This window comes from Lemur catta, chromosome 13 (assembly GCF_020740605.2).
Source record: "Lemur catta isolate mLemCat1 chromosome 13, mLemCat1.pri, whole genome shotgun sequence".
NCBI classification, from domain to species: Eukaryota; Metazoa; Chordata; class Mammalia; order Primates; family Lemuridae; genus Lemur; species Lemur catta.
Window position 1 is genome coordinate 62,008,868 of NC_059140.1, and position 14,095 is coordinate 62,022,962.

The window sequence follows — 14,095 nt, forward strand, 5'->3', positions numbered from 1 at the left end:
ATGGTCTAGACAAATGGGATCAGTAGTGGCACACTGTCCTGAAGGAGCTGTTTTTTTTTTCTTCTCTTTTTTTTTTTTGATAACTGGTACCAATTGAAGGAGCTGTTGTTGGGGGCGCTGCAGACACGTAAGCAGGATCACAGTGGAGTCTGATAAGTCTAGAGTGTGGTAGAGGGAGGGCATCAGTCTTAGACTGGGGGAGCCACTGGATCAGATCTTGAAGGAGCAAGGGGGGTTAGCCAGGTGAAGCTGGGGGAGAACTGTATTCATCCAGAGCCAATGGTATGTGCAGGAGAGCACGGCACATTCTAGGAACTGTAAGTAATTCAGCATGATGTAGTGTGGGAGGAAAGTTGGCTTGTTTTTCCTGAGACTGTGTTGAACTCGTTTCAGTATTATGGTGGGCAAACTTTTAGGGAGAGGAAAGAACTGGCCCCCGAGGAGGTAGGAGATGAGCTCTAGCAGTGGAAGGATTGCAGATGTGTACGGTATGCTTAGCTGAGGCCAGATTTCACCAGGCGCTTTGTACTGAGAAAGGAAAGGCCTTGCATTTTAACACAAATGGAACTCCATGTTCACGTACATTTTCACTGAAGGCAAATATGAGGGGCTGAGCTTTCACTTAGTGAGCTGATAATTTGCACAAATTCAGCTGAACCCACCTGTATTTTTGTTGGATTTTGAATTTTAAGAAATCATTTTAGAGTGTGTGGTTTGATTATGGAAGGCACTCTTTGTGGGTCTTTTAGAGAATGTTAAGTGATTTTTAGATTGCTTTTGTCCTTTTGTGCATTGGATTGACAGGATTGCCCCCGCGATGTTACGCCAGGCATCCTATGGCACCATCAAGATAGGCACTTACCAGAGCCTGAAGCGATTATTTGTTGAACGCCCAGAAGGTGAGTGGGGAATCTGTTTTCCACTGTGGACAGGGGTGGGTTATTTGTTTTTCTGTTCAAATGGTTTTAGAGCAGATTTTCTTCAGCGTATTTGTAACTTTACTTACTGCTAAGGAGAACTCTGGATGGATGCAAAGTCTAAATGAATTGTGCTTAAAGCTAATCAGTTATCAGCTGAACTGAAGGGAGTAACGAAAAGGAACCATCTCTACAAACACTGTAATTAGTGGTTTCCAAAATGCCTAGACTAGAGGATGTGTTGTTACCATTCTATCCAACTTAAAATTTTCTAAAATCATGTGAGTTATCACCTATTTTTCAGGAAAGCAATGAATACGTTTCTTAGTATTAAGAACTTGGAGTTCTTACAGTAAAAATATGGTATGATAAAAGAAGACAAAAAAGATAAATCAAAGAAGAACTTGGAGTTCTGATACTTTGGTTGGTCCTGTGACTTTGTTTTTCCGTGGAACTATCTCGTTTTTACAATGGATGGGCACCTATCGCTGTTTTGTGAGAACAAGAGCTAAGATGTTTTGGAAATACTTCAGTACATTTCAGACTAAACTCAGAGGATGTTTAAAAATTTTTCTATGCCAAATCAGTCTCCGTGTTATCTCATAGGAATGTATCTTTTGTATTCCCCTAAGGGACACATCTCATCTTAACTATGCTGGTCAGCATTTACACATGAAAGTGAATTGGTAGGTCACTTGGCAGGATGATTCACGTTCCTTTTTGGATAAGAAATTTTGCTAAGCAAAATCTCTTAGCCAGTAAAATTCCCAATCCTTCTAGAATTACTTGATGCATGAAGCATAAATTTATCTTAAGGTGAGCAAGTATTGCGTAAATGAGTTACACCTATATTTGAGTTACTCACGGGAAGAATATTGTATATATGAAAAGTCAAATAATATGTCATTGTTTACAGATGAAACCTTACCCATAAATGTCATATGTGGAATTCTCTCTGGAGTCATATCCTCAACCATTGCTAATCCAACTGATGTTTTGAAAGTAAGTTGTGCTATTTATATCTTATAGGCACATTCCACATTTTCTTATTGAGAATAACATTCAGGTAATGAAAATCTGTGAATATACCATATGCTCCATATTACATGAATCTGTTTATAATGTAAGTGCCGTGAATAATTTAACTTTTAAATAGCCACTAGGTGGATTTCCCACTGATATAGATGAGCTCAAGTGTAGAGCTTATTTTGGAGACAAGGATTTTGGCATTTGAGCAGAAAAAAAAAATTAGGCATGGATGCATTTGAATTTCTTTTTTCATTGAAAATCTTCCTTGTTTCTTTGGTTCATTAAATATAGATAAGCTGTAAATTTTACACAAATCTAGGTTGCTCATTAATGACTATTTCTGAGTGTGTCTTCTTATCCATTAATTTTATTTCAGGAAATACAAATGAAAATATTTGCTTACCACAGTTAGATGTAACACATTAGATGACCTATTGAGAATACTAAGGATACAGCCTCCCTAAATCCTTTTTGAAATAAGACAAAGGAATAGCTAATTAAATAAAATAAAAATTAGGCATGTGTTATTTTCGAACCCTCTCAGAGCATTCATCTCCTACCTTCTCTCTCCTTTTTTCTCCCCCATTATTTAACTACTATTTCATGCTTCTATCCTGTACCAATTGGTGTACCATGTGCTTAGAATCAAAAAATGAGTAAGACAAAGGACCCTTCACTCAGAGAGCCTTCTGTCTAATAGGGGATTCTGACAAGCATAAAAATTATATGCAGTGTGTTTGGTATACTACAGATATGCATGCACTATGGTGAAGGTTCAGCATGTGTGATGAAGAAATACAAGGTACTTTTGCCATAAGTTTACCCTTTGTTGGGGTAAGAGAGCTAGATAAAAATATCCATACCCCTGTTAATTTTTTAAACATATTTCAGGGCTTATGGGAAGGCAGTTCCTATATCTTGGTTTATTTTCCTATGTTATTGTAGCAGTAACAGTTTCCTTTAGAAGTTAGTAGTAATATATTTGCTACCTAAGCAAAAATAAGGTACTAATTATTTAGTGAGCAATCCTTTTTCCTTCTTAAAAATGCAAAGAGCTACATCAAACGTTTTATTTGTGTTAGAATCACGGTCATGCGGATTTCACTAGTAAGTTCAAGTGTAATAGAGTGTAACAGGTGTCATGTGGCCAGGTGTCATGTGGCAGCTCGTAGCCAGCTGGTCTGCATACCTTTAGGTTCAGCTGATTGGAAATAGCGGCTTGGAGCAACTAATTTAAGAATTATGCCTGCCCATGCTTACTGCCGCCAAGTACGCTGGATAACTCTTATTCATTATATTAAATCTTTGAAATTACCATCATTTTCTCTCTTTCCTACATATTAACCGATAGGGAAATATGCTATTTTCTGTCCTTCTGGAAAGACTTTTTTAAAAAAGTTAACTTCTTTTTTGACACTAACTGCTATATGTAGGACTCTTGGGGACTCTGCTAGATGCTTTTTTGGATATTTCAGAGTTCCTAAGAATCGATCCTTGTACATTTTTAGTGTACAGAGGACATTTTAAAGTAGCATCATGGTATTATTTATATTATATATTTTTTCTGTTAGTGGTTACTAAGCAACAGACTGAATGATTTTCAGCAGGTGTACATTGGTGGGGGATGGACTAGTTTCCTTCTCACGTTGTTCTTTAATCTCTAGATTCGGATGCAAGCACAAAGCAACACCATTCAAGGAGGCATGATAGGCAACTTCATTAACATTTACCAGCAGGAGGGAACAAGAGGACTGTGGAAGGTAAGCTTGAAGAATGAATCCAACTGGCTCATTTGGTTCTTCTTTCCTTTTTGAATTTATTTTTCCTATTTCCATCACTTTATTTTAATCCAAGTGACATAATGGAGTAAGGGAAGAAGAGTAGCATCTTCTGCCTGTGAAAATATCCTCTTCCTTAATTTCCCTATCTGTAAAATGGGAATATAAGGGATACATCAGGATTTTAAAGTACTTTTTGAGTAATTTATATATAAAGAGTTCTGTGAAGTTTAAGTTTGACCATTTATTTTTTTTGTTTGATTCCTTTTCCCCCCACCCCCCTAATTCTTACGGAGAACAAATCTGTTGGGTGTTTTGATCTATATGGTTTCCCGGCTCTTAAGTGAAGTCTATGTTACTAGGCAAGCGCTGGTGTGGAGTGCTAGTTCCTAGTATTCTGATGACTCGTCAGTTCATAAAATCGACCCTAAAGATCATGCAGTATGATCCTTCAGCACGTACAAGAAACCCGAAGCTCTGAGAGGTGACTTGTCCTGGCCACGATCTGGCCCGAGGTTGTATAGTTCGTGCCAGCATTAGAATTAGATTTCGGAGCTTTTGAGTTCTTGCCCTTTGGCCTTTCCCTCTCTGTTACTCTACATTTCTAGCTACCAGCAGGAAAACATAAAAATTGGTCATAGTTTGTGGAGTGAACCTTTGCAGATTTGCAAGGCTGTTCTGCAGAGGCATATCAGAATCATTTTGATTATTATTAATATTTTTATCCAGGGTGTATCCCTTACTGCTCAGAGGGCTGCTATTGTTGTTGGCGTGGAGCTGCCCGTCTATGACTTCACCAAGAAGCATCTGATTCTCTCGGGCCTGATGGGAGACACTGTATATACCCACTTCCTGTACGTTTACGGATTTTTAAAAATTAATATTTTAGGTATGCATGAGTTCAGGGTGAAAATTTGGTACCAATTTATAGAATTTTAAAGAGAGTTTATTATAAAAGTATTATTCTTATATTTGAAAACTTACAGTACAGATACAGAAGTGAAGCAGAACAGAGTGAAAGTCCTTATTGCTCCACATGGGTAGCTGTTAACAGTTTGATATGTACCTTCCAGGCATTTTCTAGGTGTATACAAATATGTACTTTATTACATAAATACGCTCGTGCTTTGCTTTCTCATATTTGCTTTTTAAAATTTAACAATATATTCCAAATATCTTTCCATGTCAGTACTTACAGACTTCATTTATTTTTAATAGCTGCAGATTATCACAGTATATGGATATAGCAGTTTATTTAATCCATTGTTGGGCGATGTATGGAGACTGTTCTGATCGTCACAACCAGGGGGAGTACCGCTGACACATAGTGGGTTGGGTAGAGGCTAGGGATGCAGCTAAACCATGCTGGAGTGCACGGGGCGGACACACCACCTCCACAACAGAGAATGAGCCGGTTGAAAAATGTTAATAGTGCTGAGGTTGAGAAAACTTGATCTGAGTTAACTGATCTCAGCTGAGCTCTGTGGTAGTCTTGTGAGACTGAAAGTATAGTAGAACCTAGGACCCCTAGTGGGCATTATAGAAAGGAGATCTTTTTCTTTCTTCTTTTTTCTTTTCTTTTTTTTTTTTTTTTTGTTTGAGACAGAGTCTCACTCTTGCCCTGGGGGGAGTGCAGTGGCATCATTGTAGCTCACTGTAACCTCCAGCTCCTGGGCTCAAGTGATCCTCCTGCCTCAGCCTCCCGAGTAGATGGAATTATAGATGCGCCACAACACCCAACTAATTTCTTTCTATTTTTAATAGAAATGGGGTCTCACTCTTGCTCAGGTTGGTCTTGGACTCCTGAGCTCAAGCAGTCTTTCCACCTCAGCCTCCTAGAGTGCTAGGATTGCAGGCATGAGGCACCGCACCCAGCCAGATCTTTTTCTGTGATCTCAAGGAACCATATGACTGTGATCTGGCTAGAGTTACTCTGATGCTTACTTTTAGTTAAATAGATAGAATAGATCCTCTTTGGAGGATGTTCCTTTATGTTATATGATTCTCTGACATTCCAGAACCCCAGAGGTATTTTTAGTTGTGGCTGGTATTTGTAAGGCAGTATAATCAGTGCTGGTGTTTGCCAGCTCTGTAGATATGGACCTTATTCTTGATACATTTCGTGCTGTTACATGCTACTTTAACAGTGCTGGGAGGAGGCCGTTTTCTGCCTTTGATAGTGGTTGTTATAGCTCAGTGGTGATTAACTTTTTGTTTTTTTTACAATGATACCTTCTTCATAGTTCAAGCTTCACCTGTGGTCTGGCGGGGGCCCTGGCCTCAAACCCTGTTGATGTTGTGAGAACACGTATGATGAATCAGAGAGTCCTTCGAGATGGCAGGTGCTCTGGCTACACAGGTACCCTGGATTGCTTGTTACAGGTAAGAAGGAATATCTGTGCAGGGTTGTGAATTACATATATTTTTTTTACCTAAGTCTATAGTAACTAAATTATGAGAGCTGTTAAAACTAAGATGAGTGATGCTCTAAACCCCTAAGATGTACATACGGTACAGGTTAATTTTTATAAATACAATATCTAGATGAATATTGAGAAATGAAAGTTCATTTTCTTTATATCTCCACTCTGCTATGAAGGGTGAGAAAATAGTACTATTTCCTGTGATCATAACAGAACTGTGTCTCCTTCAAAACTATACCTTCTTCCTATTGCGTCAAACTGGAATGAATATCCCTCATTCAGACATCTCTTTCAAAGGAACACACCAGTCTTACTATAATTCTCAGCTTAGATAATTAGACCTACTGTTTATGAGTGAATGAAAGTTTTCAACTATGTCCCCTACTAGATTGCCAGGAGCCCAAGATTAGGGACCACTTTTTGTGGTCATTTTACACTGCCAGTGTTGTCTTAATGAAGCAAATATACTTATCATATTTATCCACCCAACAACTTAGGAAGTAGTGGTGCTCTGAATGATATTTTTACCGCGTTGCTTCATTTTTGAACTATGTAGGAGCCCAAACAGCATGGAAACAAAAGATCCTAACTGGAATTAAATCTGATTTTGTATTCATTCAACCATTGTTCATCTGCCTTGTGTGGGTTTATTCAGCCCTTTGTGTGGGGTTCTTTGGCATGGAGCCTTAGTCTTCCCCCTATGCAGAAGCCTTAAAGAACAAAGGCAGAAGGCAAAGATTTAACAGTCATTCCAAACAGGATTTTCTTTTTAAGAAAAATAGATCAGTCTGGCCACTAATTATTAATGTATTTGACATAATTAGAAAGCTGGAAGTTGACTCTTTTTTTTCCTTCCTTTTAACAGACGTGGAAGAATGAAGGGTTTTTTGCTCTATATAAAGGGTTTTGGCCAAATTGGTTGAGACTTGGTCCTTGGAATATCATTGTATCCTTTTCTGTTGTGGTAGATGTGAAAAAAGATGTAGCTAAAGAATACTGTTTGTATAAACTATCATGTTACTAATTATAATTTCGAAGTAGGTTCTTATTCTTAGTTCCTCTAATTCTAGGAAATAACTACTCAGTTTCTTTTTTAGGAGACCTAGAGTCTGTGTGCTAGACACTATAGGTCCTAGTTTTTTTTTTTTTTTTTTAGCTAATATGGATCTTAGTTTAACGATGGTGTTATTGAAAGGTAATAATACCAATGCAAATTTTGTCAGGCTATGTTCTAGAAGCTGAGGGTATTTATGATATTAAAGAGAGAAAAGCACTAACTTTATAGCCCCAGCCACCCTGGGAAGGATGCTTATTTTAGGGAGTACTGGAAGATAAACAGGGATTAGCTCCAGAATCACTGGGCTGATCAGAACCGTCCCTGCATGCCAGAGTGGAAGGCAGGGAAGGAGCAGCAGTTCATTGACGTGAATGGGCAGAATTACAAAGTCAGAATGTTGGTTTTCGCCATCCTCTTATTACTGTTTATCTGCTCCTCCCTCCCAAGGAAGGCTGCCTGGTGGAAACCCTGGAGGGGTGCTGTCAGGGCTCGCTGTCTTTCTCACGCAGAAGTTTACTATTCTGGAAAGTCTGCCCATCACAGCAAAGTCACAAAAGCTAATCACTGTGGGTGTCGTCTCCAAAGAGTTTGGTGCTAAAGCATTTATATGTCTCAGCTGTGATCCTTCTGTTCCAAGCTGACCTTGGGAATGTTTACAGGGAGGTATTTTGAGGTGGTTAAGAATGGAGCCACTCTTATTTAAAATCATGTCCATGGCATGGGTCTGTCTGGGCATATTTGTTAGTAGGTGTGCTATTTCTAAGTCTGTTTTATGCGTTGGAGTTGTCAAGATGGCACTTTCTTAACCCATAACTACAGTTCTTTGTGACATATGAACAGTTGAAGAAACTGGATTTGTGACAAGACAAGGCTGCATGAGACATCCCTCTGAAAATGCTAACTTCTGAAACAGTAAAGCTTCCTGTGTTTCCCTCTGCTTCTCACTGCTCGGCTCATCACAGATTCCAGGGTGTGAGCAACACATGAAGATTGGGTTAGTTCAGATTGCTGTGTGTTGGCATTGGATGCTCTTCATCAAACGTTTAATGGCACAAACTGTAACATCCAAACTCTTGTCTTTACCATTGAAGCGCCCTTTGACATCAAAGATAATATAGGATAATATATGAAATGCATGTTTCTTGCTAAAGAAAACGTGCAAGAAAATCTGGAGCTATGTGCTGTTTTCTCCAGGGAGAGTAGCCCTGATATATCCCTGCTTGTAGCTGAGAATATCAGACTACTCTAAAGAAGCTCATCGGAATCGTGGAATGGAGTCTCCAAGAGGGTATTGTTCCTGAACTTCTGGGATCTTTCGCTTCTTGTCAGTGGAAGAAATATCATGAGTAGAAACCTGGACTTTTCAACCCCAGGTATAAACAGTGCAGGAAGTAGATCCTTGGAATATTGCACTGCTTTGTAATTTCCTATTTCGGCAGGATCTTTCACTTATAATAAGTGATTGTAAGTCTTTGAAGACTTGACCTTTGTGAGGAATTGTTACACTGTATCAATATCTAAATTCATGGTGATGTTATACGTTGGCTTTGAAGGTTGTAAGGTCTGTACTGGTGGGAAGTATTTTTAAGCAGTTTGGATTCTGACTTAGGTAATGTTAGTGATTATTTCTATGCTTTTTGTTCTTTGGGTTTTTTTTTTTTTTTGACAAGGGTTTTGTTCTGTTGACCAGGCTAGGGTGTAATGGTGTCATCATAGCTCAGTGCAACCTCAAATTCCTGGGCTTAAGCCATCCTCCTGCCTCAGCCTCCTGAGTAGCTGGAACTACAGGCACATGCCACAACACCTGGCCGGTTTTTTTATGGAGATGGGGTCTCACTATGTTGCTCAGACTAGTCTCAAACTCCTGGACTCAAGCGATCCTCCCACCTTGGCCTCCCAAAGTGCTAGATTACAGGCATGAGCCATTGTGCCTGGCCTAGCTCTTTTTAGCAAAGTTTATTTCCTAATCTGTAAAATGGAGATAATAACATCTATTGATGTAAAGGGTCAAGTGAAGAAAAGATAGTAGCTGTTGCCACGTGACTTGAAAGGTAAGTGTGTTTACATCGTGCTGTCATACAGCTATAATTTCTCAATAAACAGTCTGTGTGTGTAGGAGAGAGTTGTATTGTGGGTTTCTCGTGGTAATCGTGCGTGAAGCCCTTTGTTAAAGGCCGTGTTAAAGAAAGAACACTGTTTAAGCATTTAATACATTTTCCCTAGGAAAATGTCACTAGTGAATTAAAGAGGAAGAGTTGGTTTTCCCAGATTTCCAGTTTTTACTTTAGTTCATGTCGTATTTGTTAAAATATTTCCTGTCTTGGACTTCCTAGTTAGTTTGGATGAAAAATACCTGCTTAAAATTTTAAAAATGATTTCTGTAGTGTATCGGTTTATCTATTCTGATAAGAGGTATATGCTATTTTTCTTTTTCCTTCTAAAGACATGATAAATCATTCTCCCTCTTCTTTATTGTCATCGTCTGTTCTTTTCAAAGCAAAAGGTGACTGTGAGAGCCCCGAGAACTTTAAGCTTCTGGAAGGCAGCCGCAGGAAAGGGAATCTATTTACTCTGATTCCTTCAGTTTTACCCTTTGAGAAGGACATTAAATACTTGCTAACTGGGGCTCCAGGCCAGACCACTTCTGCAGTATTCCCAGTTTGCCCAGCCCCTGGGGCTTCTTCCCTTGTTGAGATAGAATAGAAGGAATGCAGGTTTTTCCTGGGGTTGCGGCAGTTTTTCCTCCGGGCCATTTTCACTTTGCCTTCTTCCTTAACGTTTCCTCTGTGCAGCAGATTTAATTTCCAAAAGTGAGAGCTAAGACAAAGTCATGTTAGAGAGGAAGAAAGAAGGGTTAGGTGTTAACGGCTTGGAGACGCAGGTGAATCAAGTCCACCTCTCCCCGGGTGGCGCTAGATGGCAGTAGAGGACCCCTGAACTCATTCAGGCATCGTTCCTGGCACTGAACCACCCGTTAGAGATTTTTTCTTCTTACAAAAACATTCCACTGATGTGATAAGGACTTTGTATAGAGAGGCTTTCACTTTTTGGTTCTTTGAGTTTAAAGGATTGCTTTTTATGAACCACTGTTTTTTTTTAAATGTAGAAAACATTTAGTTTTTTCAAGAGTGCATGTGATTTCTAAACAGTAGACGCAAGTTCATTTTGAAGACTGTATAAAGAGTGAATGTAGACAATGTTCATTATTACCAATGTATTCAAATTATATGTACATGTTCATACCAAGATGAAAAGAAATTCAAACCTCATTGTAAAACTTAAGCATGTTTTAAGACAAAAAATATTTCTTCAATGTAGATTTATTAAGTGCCTTATAGAACAGGATCTTAACTTGGTTTTTTTTTCTTAACCTGCTTTTTATGTGTCTTGAAAGAGGTAATGCCATTGTCAAAGCTTCTAACTTTGAAGAAGCAAAAGAAACAAAAGAATTGGGAGACTTGGTCCCTTTGTTTTCAGAAGTGTAGTTAGTTACAAGTCCCTCCCTGCCTTTGGATAGTGCTTCAGTATGGCAACAGGGTATCTAGCTTTTATAACCAAGGTGAAGAAAACGGCTTTTTCTGTTTGTTTGTTTATGATTTGTGTAATAATCATTGATGCGAAATGTTGCTGATCCACACAATACAAAATGGCTCCTGTTCGCCATATTTATTCCTATGTTAGAAACAGTATACATTGTACAAAGAGTAGAAATTTGTCACAAAGCTTTTATATTTCGAGCTCTTTATTTAAACTTGTTGGAATATGTGCATAAACCTTGTTTCCTTTATGTAATAAACTAGAGTAATATACGAAAATAATTTGTGGTTGTTCCAGATAAATAGAAACATTTAAACAAAGGCAAACTCCAGAGAGTCCAGAAGGCTGGAGTAGAAATAGTGTTTGTGAAAGTGGCTACAGACGTGTCTCCCCATCTTGCTTATTACGTGGTACCTGTGTGACCCTCTTCCCCTCACCCGCATTATATGGAATACGCTGCAGCTCCAGCAAGACCAGTGAAGCTGATTCGCGGGCTGGCTTTGCAAGGCAGCCTGGACATTCAGACACCAGCAGGATGATATCAGTGTTGTGAACTAAGTTCCTTCACTCCTTCTTCCAGTGTTAGGTGTTGCTAGAGGCAGGAGCAGGGATTCTTGGTCAACTGTGGACCAGGCAGGGACACCTGGTTGACAGAAAACAACCAGTGAACTAAATGTCAGCTTGGTTCATTAATTTTTTTACTTGAAAGTATTCTCTAGGTATCTCTGTTCTTAACATTTGAATTAACATAGTGGTTTATTAAAGAGCTAGAATTGAGGAAAAGGAGGAGCCTTTTATTTAATAGACTTTATTGTTTAGAGCAGTTTTGGTTCACAGCAAAATTGAGTGGAAGGTACAAAAATTCCCAGATACCCACCTGCCTCCCTTATTATCAACATCTCCCACCCGAGTGATGCATTTGTTAGAATTGATGAACCTACTTTGATACATCATTGTCACCCAAAGTCCATAAGTTTACATTAAGGTTCACTCTTGGCCTGGTGCGGTGGCTCACGCCTGTAATCCTAGCACTCTGGAAGGCCGAGGCGGGAGGATCGCTCAAGGTCAGGAGTTCAAGACCAGCCTGAGCAAGAGCGAGACCCCGTCTCTACTAAAAAATAGAAATAAATTATCTGGACAACTAAAAATATATAGAAAAAAAAATTAGCCGGGCATGGTGGCACATGCCTATAGTCCCAGCGACTCACGAGGCTGAGGCAGGAGGATTGCTTGAGCCCAGGAGTTTGAGGTTGCTGTGAGCTAGGCTGACGCACGGCACTCTAGCCAGGGCAAAAGAGCGAGACTCGGTTTCCAAAAAAAAAAAAGGTTCACTCTTGATTGTTCATTCTTTGGGTTTGGGCATATGTACGATGAAATGTATCCATCACTGTAGTATCATACACAATAGTTTCGCTGCCCTAGAAGAGGGGGAGACTTTTGGCGTCAATTCTCCTAAGAGATCGAATGACGTATGCTTCCATGGTTGACTGCAGAAGAAGGGCAGTGAGAACAGCTGGCTGCTGGTGTGTCTCAAATGCCTGTGAGCAGTGGAACTCTCAATTGGGTGGTAGCACCTGTTAGACACATTTGGTTTTAAATCCAGGATATTTATTTTTAAACCAGCAGCTGGGACAATGTGAAGGGGTAAATTTTTGGTAGATTATAAGTAGATCCATTCTGTAGCAAAACGGGAATTCAAGACAAACACAGTGTGTAAATCTGTTTCTCAAAAGCTTCATGTAAATAATAAACCCAAGAGAAACAAAAGCAAGACAGTGGAAACAACCTATATGTCTATGAGTATCCCCTGCTTCATGAAACTGTGATCCATCCATGCAATGGCTGACTCTGTGCTTCTTGAGAAGGATGAGTTAGTTCTCACCCTGCTGATATTTCTTTGGTCAAAGAAATCAAAACCTCTCTCAGCTAATGTTGAGTTCAGGCCAAGATGAATTTTTTAAAAATTGTAAAATATACATAATATAAAATTTACCATCTTGACCATTTTTAAGTGTATAGTTCTGTGGCATTAGGCACATTCACACTGTTGTGCAACTGTCACTACTGTCCATCTCCAGAACTTTTTTGAGATGAATGGTTTTGAGTGGATCTTGTTCCTTAGTTTGTTTAGCATTGTGCGTCCTTGTGGCCCCAGTACACGCCCAAGCTGGAAGGTTGGAGCTCCAACTTCCATCTGAATGCTTCGGATTGTTCATATTGTGAAGGGTTCCCGCAATTCCCTGAACTGATTAGAAAGAGAAACTACCATGTGTGAAACAAATATTTTTCATTCAACCGGCCTATTCCCTTATCCTTTCAGATAAGGAACAAAGCCAAATACCAACAGTGAATGACTGCTCTTTTGATCTTTCCAAAGTGCTATTTCTAAGCATTCCTGTATCTATGCACACGGCAGGGCTCCACTGAGCACGACACAGAGTGGTCTAATACTCAGTTGCTTTTGAGTCCTGTGGTACTGGCGACTGTGGCCAAGTAACTCGGGAAAAGTCTGCCTGCCGTGCCTCAGCTGTGCTTATATGCTGAGGGGTGCGGCAGCGGGAGGCGAGGGCAGATCTCACCAACAGGGCAGGAAAGCGGTGTCCTGGAGCGGGTTCAGCTGTGTGCAAGAACAGATTGCCACGTTGTCCGGAGTTGTGTGAGTTGCATGTTATAGACATTACTAAAAATTAAATTATATAAATTTATAGTTAAATATACTATATTCAAGACAAAGGTAATATATACATAAAGTTCACCACTTCCTAATTATTTTATTAGTACCTGTGCTCCTGAGGTTATTTCCATCTATTGTATCTGTATGGTAGAAATACTATACAATAATGCACTATTGTGTGTCTTCTTCCCAACCTCGTATTTTTTTTTTTTTTTTTTAAGGCACAGTCTCGTTCTGTTGCCTGGGCTAGAGTGCCTTGGTGTCAGCCTAGCTCACAGCAACCTCAAACTCCTGGGCTCAAGTGATCCTCCTGCCTCAGCCTCCTGAGTAGATGGGACTACAGGCATGCGCCACCACTCCTGGCTAATTTTTCCTCTTTTTGATAGAGGCTAATTTTTTCTGTTTTTGGTAGAGATGGGGTCTCACTCTTGTTTAGGGTGGTCTCAAACTCCTGGCCTCAAGCAACCCTCCTGCCTTGGCCTCCCAGAGTGCTAGGATTACAGGCGTGAGCCTCTGTGCCAGGCCAAAGCAAGTCCTTTTATTATGTTATTTAGTCCACATTTTCACATCAGGATACTGAAGCAGAGAGGTTTAAGATGCCCACATTCACATGTGGAAGAGACCCACAGCAGCTCAGGTGGTGGGCTCTGGAGCCCTGGTCTTAACACATTAACTACCTT

The 14,095-nt window shown here is 39.7% G+C and overlaps 1 protein-coding gene across 8 annotated transcripts in view; it reads left to right on the forward strand.

Annotated features, from left to right (window-relative positions):
• Nucleotides 1-8,980, forward strand: part of SLC25A30 (solute carrier family 25 member 30) — a 38,588-nt gene extending 29,608 nt beyond the window's left edge. For all 8 annotated transcript variants that reach the window (XM_045567253.1, XM_045567256.1, XM_045567249.1 and 5 more), the window contains 7 exons: nt 805-899; nt 1,834-1,919; nt 3,611-3,706; nt 4,454-4,578; nt 5,968-6,106; nt 7,013-7,093; nt 8,024-8,980. In XM_045567253.1, coding sequence (XP_045423209.1) covers nt 805-899; nt 1,834-1,919; nt 3,611-3,706; nt 4,454-4,578; nt 5,968-6,106; nt 7,013-7,093; nt 8,024-8,065 — 664 coding nt within the window. In that variant the 3' untranslated portion in view covers nt 8,066-8,980. The remainder of the gene's footprint in view (nt 1-804; nt 900-1,833; nt 1,920-3,610; nt 3,707-4,453; nt 4,579-5,967; nt 6,107-7,012; nt 7,094-8,023) is intronic.
• The last annotated feature ends 5,115 nt before the right edge of the window (nt 8,981-14,095 follow it).